The sequence below is a fragment of the Salmo salar genome, unplaced genomic scaffold (assembly GCF_965601325.2).
Source record: "Salmo salar unplaced genomic scaffold, fSalSal1 ptg000615l, whole genome shotgun sequence".
Taxonomy (NCBI): Eukaryota; Metazoa; Chordata; class Actinopteri; order Salmoniformes; family Salmonidae; genus Salmo; species Salmo salar.
The window spans coordinates 513,929-528,624 of record NW_027675441.1 but is presented as its reverse complement, the minus strand read 5'-3'; the positions used below and the strand labels follow the sequence as shown (position 1 = coordinate 528,624).

General features: G+C 39.4%; 1 protein-coding gene across 1 annotated transcript; it reads left to right on the top strand.

The window, feature by feature from the left end:
* Positions 1-700: 700 nt before the first annotated feature.
* LOC145876883 (uncharacterized) lies at positions 701-14,449 on the top strand. The gene is made up of 2 exons (XM_082972224.1): positions 701-707; positions 12,006-14,449. The coding sequence occupies exons 1-2, from the start codon at positions 701-703 to the stop codon at positions 13,292-13,294; spliced, it is 1,296 nt and encodes a 431-aa protein (XP_082828350.1). The 3' UTR covers positions 13,295-14,449.
* The last annotated feature ends 247 nt before the right edge of the window (positions 14,450-14,696 follow it).

Below are 14,696 nucleotides of genomic sequence, written 5' to 3'. Positions count from 1 at the left end.
CCCTTCTCCCCCGATTTCTCAGTTTGGCCAGGCGGCCAGCTCTAGGAAAAGTCTTGGTGGTTCCAAACTTCTTCCATATAAGAATGATGGAGGCCACTGTGTTCTTGGGGACCTTCAATGCTGCAGACATTTTTTGCTACCTTTCCCCAGATCTGTGCCTCGACACAATCCTGTCTCAGATCTCTATGGACAATTCCTTTGACCTCATGGCTTGGTTTTTGCTCTGACATGCACTGTAAACTGTGGGACCTTATATAGACAGGTGTGTGCCTTTCCAAATCATGTCTAATCAATTGAATTTACCACAAGTCGACTCCAATCAAGTTGTACAAACATCTCAAGGATGATCAATGGAATCAGGATGCATCTGAGCTCAATTTTGAGTCTCATTGCAAAGGGTCTGAATACTTAAGTTAATCAATTTGCAAAAATGTCAAACTGTTTTTGGTTTGTCATTATGGGGTATTTTGTGTAGATTGATGAGGGGGGAAAATTATACAATTTTAGAATAAGGCTGTAACGTAACAAAATGTTGAAAAAGTGAAGGGGTCGGAATACTTAACGAATGCTCTGTATATCACTGGCAGGGCTTTCTACCTCTGGCAGTGTTTTCTACCGCTGGGAGTGTTTTCTACCACTGGCAGTTTTGTACACAGTCATGTGATACGTGGTATAGAAAAGTCCAATCTTAGGAGAGTACATGGAGAGTACACGCACTATACAGTGTGTCTGCAGGTGTCTATCTGTCAAAACCACTGATACAGGAGCCCCTCCACCCTCTGGTGGGATGGATCATGTCTACAGAGAAACCTAGATTCAAATACTTAGATGTGTGTGTATTGGGTCTATGTTGTGAAATAGTTAGATATTACTTGATAGATATTACTGCACTGTCGCAGCTAGAAAGACAAGCATTTCGCTACACCCACAATAACATCTGCTAAACACGTGATGTAACCAATAAAATGTGATTTGATTTGAAATAAACGTCCTATTTAACAAAGGTGCTTTTGGCTGGAGTCAAAATGACTCCAAAGGATTTGAATTAAAAGTAAATTTTGACACAGAAACACTAAACCATGATTTATATATATTAAAAACAAGTTGTTTGACAAAGTCATTAAAAATTGGAATAATTGAATGAACCACATTTTGGCTATGATAAAAGATATGCCTCTGGGGTCAAAATGATCCATGTCAGAAGTATGGTTCAATGAAAATATGTAGTGGGTGTAAAGTTTGTATTAAATTCTCACTCATTAAAAACGAATCAATCAACACATGCTTCTCTTTGAACGACTTAATGTAATATTAATATTTTATGAAATAAATGAAAAATAAACGTTTGGTTCCTCAACTGCGTTGCCCAGTCCAGTCAGCAGATGGCGATGTGCGTCTTTTAGGTTCAGGCGATGCTGCCAGTGTGACGTATAATCTAGTGGACGGGACGCTCCTTCAACAACAACAGCTAGTCAGACACCTCGGTAGCTTTCTAGCAAACATAGCTACAACATTCACGCTCTTTACACTGTTTTGGTGTATATTAGTCGCTGTGTATTAAACACACTTCTGTCGTATGTACTTGTTGGCCCATTTAATGATATATTTACGTTGTTTGTCAGCTAGCTGGTTTGCTAAGTTAGCTTAGAACTAGGCTAGTCGCTAATGCTAGCTAGCTAACATCCCCGACCATGAGTTCACTAAGCTTCTCTCCTCCTGTTAAAGAAGAGGAGGTCTGCTGGATGGAGAAAGAAACTCTAGTGAAAGAGGAGGAGGAAGAGAAAGATGTTACAATACAAAAACAAGTAGAGGGTGAAGCTGTTACAGTGAAAGAAGAGAAAGACGTTTCAGTGAAAGAAGAGGACGACTCTTTTAGAGTGAAAGAGGAGGAGGATGTTACATTAAAAGAAGAGGCGGAAGAGAAAGAGGAGGATGCAGTTTTTGGAGTGAAAGAGGAGGAGGGGGAAATGACTGTCACATTGGAGGAAGAAGAGGAGGTTGGAGATCTGTTTAACACCAGTAAGTACCGTCTCTGCAGTCGTTGAACCAATATGCAGTAAAGGGGTTCTACACTTTAATGTTGTTCTGTAGGAATGGCTGAAGCTACACTGTAACGTGTAGAACATCAAGAGTGGACCATCAACAAAACGTTAACAATTGATCAAATGCATCCAATGACAATGCCTGAAATACTGTAGTCCTCAATATCTCCTATTAGATTAGCCCAATATGTTCTCTTAAAGGGGCAATCAGCAGTTGTTACATCCATTTTGGGACTTATACATTAATGATATGTACCCATCTGTTTCTTGAAGAAATCACTTATAAATGCCTCATGAGCTTAGTTCAACTGTCGTACCCCATCAGAACCCAAAATATAAGCTTTTATTTACTCCAATGTTTGTCAGTAAATATAAACAAACACTGTATAGCCTCAAAACATGGTTAAAACTAGAATGTTGATATCATGGATGGTTACATTTCTCCAGCCCCATCCCTCAGCTTTTTACTGAAACGGGCAGGGAGTTCGCTTTGTTATTGTTTCTACTGCTGATTGCTGCCCCCGTTACTCCTCAAGGTCCAAGGACTGTATGTTATTTTCAGAGGTAGACTGGCTCTGTTCAGGTAAAATAGTCAAATAATCCATCTAAATGTGAATCGATTCTCAATTGCGATACGTTTCTAGAAACATAAATCGCTGTACTTTCATATCAATTCAGAATAATTTCACACAATACTTAAATATCACATCAAAATTATTTGAAATAATACTTTCATATCACATCAATTATTTCAAATACTTTCACATCAAAATTATTTCAAATAATACTTTCATATCACATCAAAATTATTTAAAATACTTTCACATCAAAATAATTTCACACAATACTTTCATATCACATCAAAATAGGTAACCAGTCACGATGCCCCAAACATTGAATGCAAGTCAATTTATAACATTTTTGACATGTGTTTTTCTGGATTTTTTTGTTATTCTGTCTCTCACTGTTCAAATAAACCTACCATTAAAATTATAGACTGATCATTTCTTTGTCAGTGGGCAAATGTACAAAATCAGCAGGGGATCAAATACTTTTTTCCCTCACTGTAACTCCCAATCACGGCCAGTTATGACACAGCCTGGACTCGAACCAGGGTGTCTGTAGTGACGCCTCAAGCACTGAGATACAGTATTTTAGACCGCTGCACCACTCAGGGGCCCCAACATCATGTTCTAGTGCTGTCCCCAACTAAAATACATCTTGGTCAACCAAGAGTCATCTGTTCTTTCTACCAATCGATTGGTTGAAATGTTATGTATATTTTTCCATATATAGACACAACCCATGTGTTTTAATAAAATCAACTATATGTACTGAACTGGTCTGATGCTTTAAGCACACTGTTTGACCAAATAATTAAGACACACAAATGACTCGAGGGATGACTCGAACCTTTTCCATTTCGAGTGGCAATTTATCTGACCATTTCTACTGATCTGGTGCCAGTTAGGATTTTCATATGCACATTTTCATGGAAGATTTTAAAATCATTGTCTGTGATTAATCTACATTCTATCTAAATCTAAAAGAAAATTATACAAATCTAAAAGTAACTTTTATTGCCAACTATGTAAAAATAACCTACATAAAGCCAACAAATAAAAACATTGCAGCCTGCAGGTAGAAAATATCCTATAAATCACATTTGCTGCACATGGCCTGTCTACAACGAACTTAAAACATATCAACTATCAACTGGGTCCTCCTAAACTTGTGATAGCAAGCCTGCAACATTGTATAAAATATTCTGGGCCTTATTCCCTGCCAGTGAGTTCTGGACAGACACAGCTGTAGGCTATTTGTGCAAAGGATAAGAAGTAATCAGGTCTTTTATGACATTTCCACTGGATCAGAGCATTACATTTTTCCCTTTTATGCTGAGTGTTTATCGAAAGGGTGAGAGCTGGAAATATATTTTTTAAATACTTTGAGGAACTATTCTCATTTGCAATTGATTTTGATTAGACTTTGTTTACTTGCTGTTTGAGGTGAAGAAAAAATGACTTTGAGAAGCTCCACAACTCATTAGTGGTGGTGCGTTAAGACAATCAGAAATACTATCAGACATCCCCAAATGGGCACATTTATAGACCTACATTTGCACACAGGCCAGGTAGACTAGTCCTACTTCTATATGTGTAATTAGGTGTGCGTCCTTACTCAACATTGACAGGAGTGTTTCAAACAAAAGACAATTAATAAATTGACAAAACTGACGCATCTTGCGGGGTCAGGTCTGGGTGGTCTGCCAGGGGCCGTTTCATTTAGTATCTGTTTGGGTCAGTTGGGGAATGATTGTATTTCCCCATAGTATGTTGTACCGAAGTTGACCGACTGAAAGGGAGTGTAACTTTATGACTATAATTACTGTTCCCTGAAGGAGGGAAACGAGGTACAACACCTGTTTGGCCCCACCCCTTCCTGGATCGGTGAAGAGCGATATTAAATTGAATATGACCTAAGGCTCGTATTTCTGTGTGTTATTATATTATAATTAAGTCTATGATTTGATATTTGATATAGCAGTCTGACTGAGTGGTGGTAGGCAGCAGCAGGCTCGTAAGCATTCATTCAAACATTCATTCAAACAGCACTTTCCTGCGTTTGCCAGCAGCTCTTTGCAATGCTTGAAGCACAGCTCTGTTTATGACTTCAAGCCTGTCAACTCCCAAGATTAGGCTGGCAATACTAAAGTGCCTATAAGAACATTCTGGGTGGCAGGGTAGCCTAGTGGTTAGAACGTTGGACTAGTAACTGAAAGGTTGCAAGTTCAAATCCCCGAGATGACAAGGTACAAATCTGTCGTTCTGCCCCTGAACAGGCAGTTAAGCCACTAAAGGTAAGAAAATATATAAATTAAATAAATAAATAAAAATGTATATGAATTTCAAATGATATAGAGAGAAATAGTTATATGTTAAAAGCTTTTTTACATGGCACATATTGCACTTTTACTTTCTTCTCCAACACTGTGTTTTTGCACTATTTAAACCAAATGGAACATGTTTCATTATTTATTTGAGACTAAATAGATTTTATTGATGTATTATATTAAGTTAAAATAAGTGTTCATTCAGTATTGTTGTAGTTGTCATTATTACAAATATATATAAAAAATCGTCCAATTAATCGGTATTGGCTTATTTTGGTCTTCCAATAATCGGCATCGGCATTGAAAAATCATAATCGGTCGACCTCTACTATGTTATTGGTGGTGATGTTATGGATCTCTACTATGTTATTGGTGGTGATGTTATGGGCCTCTACTATGTTATTGGTGGTGATGTTATGGATCTCTACTATGTTATTGGTGGTGATGTTATGGGTGGACCTCTACTATGTTATTGGTGGTGATGTTATGGGTGGACCTCTACTATGTTATTGGTGGTGATGTTATGGGTCTCTACTATGTTATTGGTGGTGATGTTATGGACCTCTACTATGTTATTGGTGGTGATGTTATGGGTGGACCTCTACTATGTTATTGGTGGTGATGTTATGGACCTCTACTATGTTATTGGTGGTGATGTTATGGGCCTCTACTATGTTATTGGTGGTGATGTTATGGGCCTCTACTATGTTATTGGTGGTGATGTTATGGGTGGACCTCTACTATGTTATTGGTGGTGATGTTATGGGTGGACCTCTACTATGTTATTGGTGGTGATGTTATGGGTCTCTACTATGTTATTGGTGGTGATGTTATGGACCTCTACTATGTTATTGTTGGTGATGTTATGGGTGGACCTCTACTATGTTATTGGTGGTGATGTTATGGGTGGACCTCTACTATGTTATTGGTGGTGATGTTATGGACCTCTACTATGTTATTGGTGGTGATGTTATGGATCTCTACTATGTTATTGGTGGTGATGTTATGGACCTCTACTATGTTATTGGTGGTGATGTTATGGACCTCTACTATGTTATTGGTGGTGATGTTATGGGTGGACCTCTACTATGTTATTGGTGGTGATGTTATGGGTGGACCTCTACTATGTTATTGGTGGTGATGTTATGGACCTCTACTATGTTATTGGTGGTGATGTTATGGGTGGACCTCTACTATGTTATTGGTGGTGATGTTATGGACCTCTACTATGTTATTGGTGGTGATGTTATGGGTGGACCTCTACTATGTTATTGGTGGTGATGTTATGGGTGGACCTCTACTATGTTATTGGTGGTGATGTTATGGGTGGACCTCTACTATGTTATTGGTGGTGATGTTATGGGTGGACCTCTACTATGTTATTGGTGGTGATGTTATGGGCCTCTACTATGTTATTGGTGGTGATGTTATGGGTGGACCTCTACTATGTTATTGTTGGTGATGTTATGGGTGGACCTCTACTATGTTATTGGTGGTGATGTTATGGGTGGACCTCTACTATGTTATTGGTGGTGATGTTATGGACCTCTACTATGTTATTGGTGGTGATGTTATGGGTCTCTACTATGTTATTGGTGGTGATGTTATGGGTGGACCTCTACTATGTTATTGGTGGTGATGTTATGGACCTCTACTATGTTATTGGTGGTGATGTTATGGGTGGACCTCTACTATGTTATTGGTGGTGATGTTATGGGTGGACCTCTACTATGTTATTGGTGGTGATGTTATGGGTGGACCTCTACTATGTTATTGGTGGTGATGTTATGGGTGGACCTCTACTATGTTATTGGTGATGATGTTATGGGCCTCTACTATGTTATTGGTGGTGATGTTATGGACCTCTACTATGTTATTGGTGGTGATGTTATGGACCTCTACTATGTTATTGGTGGTGATGTTATGGACCTCTACTATGTTATTGGTGGTGATGTTATGGGTGGACCTCTACTATGTTATTGGTGGTGTTGTTATGGGTGGACCTCTACTATGTTATTGGTGGTGATGTTATGGGTGGACCTCTACTATGTTATTGGTGGTGATGTTATGGGTGGACCTCTACTATGTTATTGGTGGTGATGTTATGGACCTCTACTATGTTATTGGTGGTGATGTTATGGGTCTCTACTATGTTATTGGTGGTGATGTTATGGGTGGACCTCTAATATGTTATTGGTGGTGATGTTATGGACCTCTACTATGTTATTGGTGGTGATGTTATGGGTGGACCTCTACTATGTTATTGGTGGTGATGTTATGGGTGGACCTCTACTATGTTATTGGTGGTGATGTTATGGGTGGACCTCTACTATGTTATTGGTGGTGATGTTATGGGTGGACCTCTACTATGTTATTGGTGGTGATGTTATGGGCCTCTACTATGTTATTGGTGGTGATGTTATGGACCTCTACTATGTTATTGGTGGTGATGTTATGGACCTCTACTATGTTATTGGTGGTGATGTTATGGGTGGACCTCTACTATGTTATTGGTGGTGATGTTATGGACCTCTACTATGTTATTGGTGGTGATGTTATGGGTCTCTACTATGTTATTGGTGGTGATGTTATGGGTGGACCTCTACTATGTTATTGGTGGTGATGTTATGGGTGGACCTCTACTATGTTATTGGTGGTGATGTTATGGACCTCTACTATGTTATTGGTGGTGATGTTATGGACCTCTACTATGTTATTGGTGGTGATGTTATGGACCTCTACTATGTTATTGGTGGTGATGTTATGGGTGGACCTCTACTATGTTATTGGTGGTGATGTTATGGACCTCTACTATGTTATTGGTGGTGATGTTATGGGTGGACCTCTACTATGTTATTGGTGGTGATGTTATGGATCTCTACTATGTTATTGGTGGTGATGTTATGGGCCTCTACTATGTTATTGGTGGTGATGTTATGGGTGGACCTCTACTATGTTATTGGTGGTGATGTTATGGGTGGACCTCTACTATGTTATTGGTGGTGATGTTATGGACCTCTACTATGTTATTGGTGGTGATGTTATGGGTGGACCTCTACTATGTTATTGGTGGTGATGTTATGGACCTCTACTATGTTATTGTTGGTGATGTTATGGGTGGACCTCTACTATGTTATTGGTGGTGATGTTATGGACCTCTACTATGTTATTGGTGGTGATGTTATGGGTGGACCTCTACTATGTTATTGGTGGTGATGTTATGGGTGGACCTCTACTATGTTATTGGTGGTGATGTTATGGACCTCTACTATGTTATTGGTGGTGATGTTATGGACCTCTACTATGTTATTGGTGGTGATGTTATGGGTGGACCTCTACTATGTTATTGGTGGTGATGTTATGGGTCTCTACTATGTTATTGGTGGTGATGTTATGGGTGGACCTCTACTATGTTATTGGTGGTGATGTTATGGGTGGACCTCTACTATGTTATTGGTGGTGATGTTATGGACCTCTACTATGTTATTGGTGGTGATGTTATGGGTGGACCTCTACTATGTTATTGGTGGTGATGTTATGGGTGGACCTCTACTATGTTATTGGTGGTGATGTTATGGGTGGACCTCTACTATGTTATTGGTGGTGATGTTATGGGTGGACCTCTACTATGTTATTGGTGGTGATGTTATGGGCCTCTACTATGTTATTGGTGGTGATGTTATGGACCTCTACTATGTTATTGGTGGTGATGTTATGGACCTCTACTATGTTATTGGTGGTGATGTTATGGGTGGACCTCTACTATGTTATTGGTGGTGATGTTATGGGTGGACCTCTACTATGTTATTGGTGGTGATGTTATGGACCTCTACTATGTTATTGGTGGTGATGTTATGGGTGGACCTCTACTATGTTATTGGTGGTGATGTTATGGGTGGACCTCTACTATGTTATTGGTGGTGATGTTATGGACCTCTACTATGTTATTGTTGGTGATGTTATGGGTGGACCTCTACTATGTTATTGTTGGTGATGTTATGGACCTCTACTATGTTATTGGTGGTGATGTTATGGGTGGACCTCTACTATGTTATTGGTGGTGATGTTATGGGTGGACCTCTACTATGTTATTGGTGGTGATGTTATGGGTGGACCTCTACTATGTTATTGGTGGTGATGTTATGGGTGGACCTCTACTATGTTATTGGTGGTGATGTTATGGGTGGACCTCTACTATGTTATTGGTGGTGATGTTATGGACCTCTACTATGTTATTGGTGGTGATGTTATGGACCTCTACTATGTTATTGGTGGTGATGTTATGGACCTCTACTATGTTATTGGTGGTGATGTTATGGGTGGACCTCTACTATGTTATTGGTGGTGATGTTATGGGTCGACCTCTACTATGTTATTGGTGGTGATGTTATGGATCTCTACTATGTTATTGGTGGTGATGTTATGGGCCTCTACTATGTTATTGGTGGTGATGTTATGGGTGGACCTCTACTATGTTATTGGTGGTGATGTTATGGGTGGACCTCTACTATGTTATTGGTGGTGATGTTATGGACCTCTACTATGTTATTGGTGGTGATGTTATGGGTGGACCTCTACTATGTTATTGGTGGTGATGTTATGGACCTCTACTATGTTATTGGTGGTGATGTTATGGGTGGACCTCTACTATGTTATTGGTGGTGATGTTATGGACCTCTACTATGTTATTGGTGGTGATGTTATGGACCTCTACTATGTTATTGGTGGTGATGTTATGGGTGGACTTCTACTATGTTATTGGTGGTGATGTTATGGGTGGACCTCTACTATGTTATTGGTGGTGATGTTATGGGTGGACCTCTACTATGTTATTGGTGGTGATGTTATGGGTGGACCTCTACTATGTTATTGGTGGTGATGTTATGGGTGGACCTCTACTATGTTATTGGTGGTGATGTTATGGGTGGACCTCTACTATGTTATTGGTGGTGATGTTATGGGTGGACCTCTACTATGTTATTGGTGGTGATGTTATGGGTCTCTACTATGTTATTGGTGGTGATGTTATTTACCTCTACTATGTTATTGGTGGTGATGTTATGGGTGGACCTCTACTATGTTATTGGTGGTGATGTTATGGACCTCTACTATGTTATTGGTGGTGATGTTATGGGTGGGTCTCTACTATGTTATTGGTGGTGATGTTATGGGTGGACCTCTACTATGTTATTGGTGGTGATGTTATGGACCTCTACTATGTTATTGGTGGTGATGTTATGGGTGGACCTCTACTATGTTATTGGTGGTGATGTTATGGGTGGACCTCTACTATGTTATTGGTGGTGATGTTATGGGTGGACCTCTACTATGTTATTGGTGGTGATGTTATGGACCTCTACTATGTTATTGGTGGTGATGTTATGGGTGGACCTCTACTATGTTATTGGTGGTGATGTTATGGGCCTCTACTATGTTATTGGTGGTGATGTTATGGGTGGACCTCTACTATGTTATTGGTGGTGATGTTATGGGCCTCTACTATGTTATTGGTGTTGATGTTATGGGCCTCTACTATGTTATTGGTGGTGATGTTATGGATGGACCTCTACTATGTTATTGGTGGTGATGTTATGGACCTCTACTATGTTATTGGTGGTGATGTTATGGGTGGACCTCTACTATGTTATTGGTGGTGATGTTATGGGTGGACCTCTACTATGTTATTGGTGGTGATGTTATGGACCTCTACTATGTTATTGGTGGTGATGTTATGGGTGGACCTCTACTATGTTATTGGTGGTGATGTTATGGGTGGACCTCTACTATGTTATTGGTGGTGATGTTATGGGTGGACCTCTACTATGTTATTGGTGGTGATGTTATGGGTGGACCTCTACTATGTTATTGGTGGTGATGTTATGGGTGGACCTCTACTATGTTATTGGTGGTGATGTTATGGACCTCTACTATGTTATTGGTGGTGATGTTATGGACCTCTACTATGTTATTGGTGGTGATGTTATGGGTGGACCTCTACTATGTTATTGGTGGTGATGTTATGGGTGGACCTCTACTATGTCAGGCTGATGGAAAAGCTAGCCAAAGAGCATTTAACTGGTTGAAGTGTTTAACTATAAATCAGTTGATTTGCGACAATAACACAAACATATTAAGCAGGAGATTCAAACGAGCCTTACAATTATAATCCAAAAGTAATGTGAAATGTACTCAACCTGTAAATGGAGGCTATTTTTGCTGTCAGCCTATGAGAACTCCCCTGAGTTTTCCCCCACGGTGGTGAATTAGTGAATAGACACAGAGCTTAATGTGAGTTTCCTTGAGTAGCACTCCTGATCTTGCGCTGTAATATTCAGAATACATCGTGAAAAACTAAAATCTTAGCTCACCATTTTTGCTCCAGGCAGATATACTACATCCATAACTAGTGGTTTCCTCATTAGCAGATATAGTACATCCATAACTAGTGGTTTCCTCATTAGCAGATATACTACATCCATAACTAGTGGTTTCCTCATTACCAGATATACTACATCCATAACTAGTGGTTTCCTCATTACCAGATATACTACATCCATAACTAGTGGTTTCCTCATGAACAGATATACTACATCCATAACTAGTGGTTATTTACCAGATATACTACATCCATAACTACTGGTTTCCTCATTACCAGATATACTACATCCATAACTAGTGGTTTCCTCATTACCAGATATACTACATCCATAACTAGTGGTTTCGTCATTACCAGATATACTACATCCATAACTAGTGGTTTCCTCATTACTAGATATACTACATCCATAACTAGTGGTTTCCTCATTACCAGATATACTACATCCATAACTAGTGGTTTCCTCATTACCAGATATACTACATCCATAACTAGTGGTTTCCTCATTACCAGATATACTACATCCATAACTAGCGGTTTCCTCATTAGCAGGGAGGAGTTTCTACAATCAGATTGTGTGTGCATCGCCCTCAATCATCGATGTTACTACTAATGTGAAAACAATACAAAATATGACTATTCTTGCTCATTTTGTGGGCCTTTAATCATCTGTCTGACTTTGTTGTTCATGCAGGAGAGAGACGTGACTATCGTGGATCCTCTGGGGAGCCTCAACAACCTCTTGATGCTGAAGAGGCAGAGAAGAGTCTCTCCACATTAGAACACCTCAAGAAACACCTGCAGACATCCACAGGGAAGAGAACTCACTGCTGCTCTGACTGTGGGAAGAGATTCACCTCCCCATCAGGCATTAAAATTCATCAGAGAATCCACACAGGAGAGAAACCTTTTAGCTGTACTCAATGTGGGAAGAGTTTTACTCAATCAACCAGCCTGATATCACACCAGAGAACTCACACAGGAGAGAAACCTTATAACTGTGCTCAATGTGGGAAGAGTTTTACTAGGTCAACTGGCCTGATATCACACCAGAGAACACACACAGGAGAGAAACCTTATAGCTGTGATGAATGTGGGAAGAGTTTTGTTACATCTAACAGTCTGACTAAACACCAGAGAACACACACAGGAGAGAAACCTTATAGATGTGATGAATGTGGGAAGAGTTATGTTAAATCTAGCAGTCTGACTAAACACCAGAGAACACACACAGGAGAGAAACCTTATAGATGTGATGAATGTGGGAAGAGTTATGTTAAATCTAGCAGTCTGACTAAACACCAGAGAACACACACAGGAGAGACATCTTATAGCTGTGATGAATGTGGGAAGAGTTTTGTTACATCTAACAGTCTGACTAAACACCAGAGAACACACACAGGAGAGAAATCTTATAGATGTGATGAATGTGGGAAGAGTTATGTTACATCTAGCTGTCTGACTAAACACCGGAGAACACACACAGGAGAGAAATCTTATAGCTGTGCTCAATGTGGGAAGAGCTTTAATGAGAAAAGCTGTCTGACTAAACACCAGAGAACACACACAGGAGAGAAGCCTTTTAGCTGTAATCAATGTGGGAAGAGTTTTACTCAGTCAGCCAGCCTGATATCACACCATAGAACACACACAGGAGAGAAACCTTATACCTGTGCTCAATGTGGGAAGAGTTTTACTCGTTCAACCAACCTGAAATCACACTGTAGAACACACACAGGAGAGAAACCTTATAGCTGTGCTCAATGTGGGAAGAGCTTTAATGAGAAAAGCTGTCTGACTAAACACCAGAGAACACACACAGGAGAGAAGCCTTTTAGCTGTAATCAATGTGGGAAGAGTTTTACTCAGTCAACCAGCCTGATGTCACACCAGAGAAAACACACACAGGAGAGAAATCTTATAGCTGTGCTCAATGTGGGAAGAGTTTTACTATGTCTAACAAGCGGACTTCACACCATATAACACATACAGGAGAAACCTCAGCTGTGATCAGTGTGACCAGAGATAATCTGATAAAATACCTCAATCAATGAAATAATGTCACAATGTAGAATGTTTTAACATTGTAGTAGGAGTATTTTAATGATGTCATAATGTTGAACCCTAAACGTTTGTCCCCTGTTCTATTGATTTCAGCATGATATGGATATTAGCCTCAGGGGGAAATCCAGGCTCTGAATTGAAAGAGTACTATTTATGTGATTTAACAAAAAATGACTAACAAAAAAAGAGTTGTGTTACACTTACCACGTTGGTGACCCACTTGAATCAAAATGCAACACTTCAAAATGTATCTAGCTGTTTTCTACAAATTATTAAGAAGTTAGTTTTCCGTATTGGATATGAGTTTTGTTTGGGTTCATTCCAAGGGGACGAGAGTTCTAGAAGCTCGTGGTAATTATTATTTTTTTAATTGTTTTTAATTGTTGACAGCCAGTGGACACCATGTTTATATTGGTGAAGGTGAAGCATTGTAGTGGATGGAAGTTGTTTTCTGTTGGTGGTGAGCACGTAAAGTGGAGTTTTTAGAAAAGCCTCTGAGTGTGTATTCCTAAGTGGGGGGCACCTTGGAGGTGTAAACAGGGCTGAGTCAGCTATCTGTGTGAACTGGATGAAAACTAGAATCTTTGTTTACTATTTAAGACAGTTTATGATATAGTATAAGCTAGTAAGGTGCACCTGGAATTATTTTAAACCTGTAATTGTTTTAAACCTGTAATTATTTTACACCTGTACCCCATTTTAGAAGTATTGAAAGATATAAATGTATGAGTTGCAAAATCCTAGGAACTAACCTTGACATAGAAATGTGAAAAATGAAAATATTCCTGTAGGTTAAAATATTAATTGATTATTAATATTAGTTATGTTTGAGAATAGCATTGTGTGACAGGCTGACTTGAAAGATTTTACTCAACATTTTACTGCGTGGCAATACTGTGTTTGGATTCTGAAGGGCATTTATACAAAAGAGGTAGTCTAGACACTGTATTAATACCATTATGCATTTGAATCCCATCTACAGCTACCATCTAAGATATTAATTTCCCTCCACAAGGGGGCGGACATGTAACGTTTCCAAAATGGGATATTATTGTACATGTAACGTTTCCAAAATGGGATAGTATTGTCCATGTAACGTTTCCAAAATGGGACAGTATTGTACATGTAACGTTTCCAAAATGGGATAGTATTGTCCATGTAACGTTTCCAAAATGGGATAGTATTGTCCATGTAACGTTTCCAAAATGGGATAGTATTGTCCATGTAACGTTTCCAAAATGGGATAGTATTGTCCATGTAATGTTTCCAAAATGGGATAGTATTGTACATGTAACGTTTCCAAAATGGGATAGTATTGTAC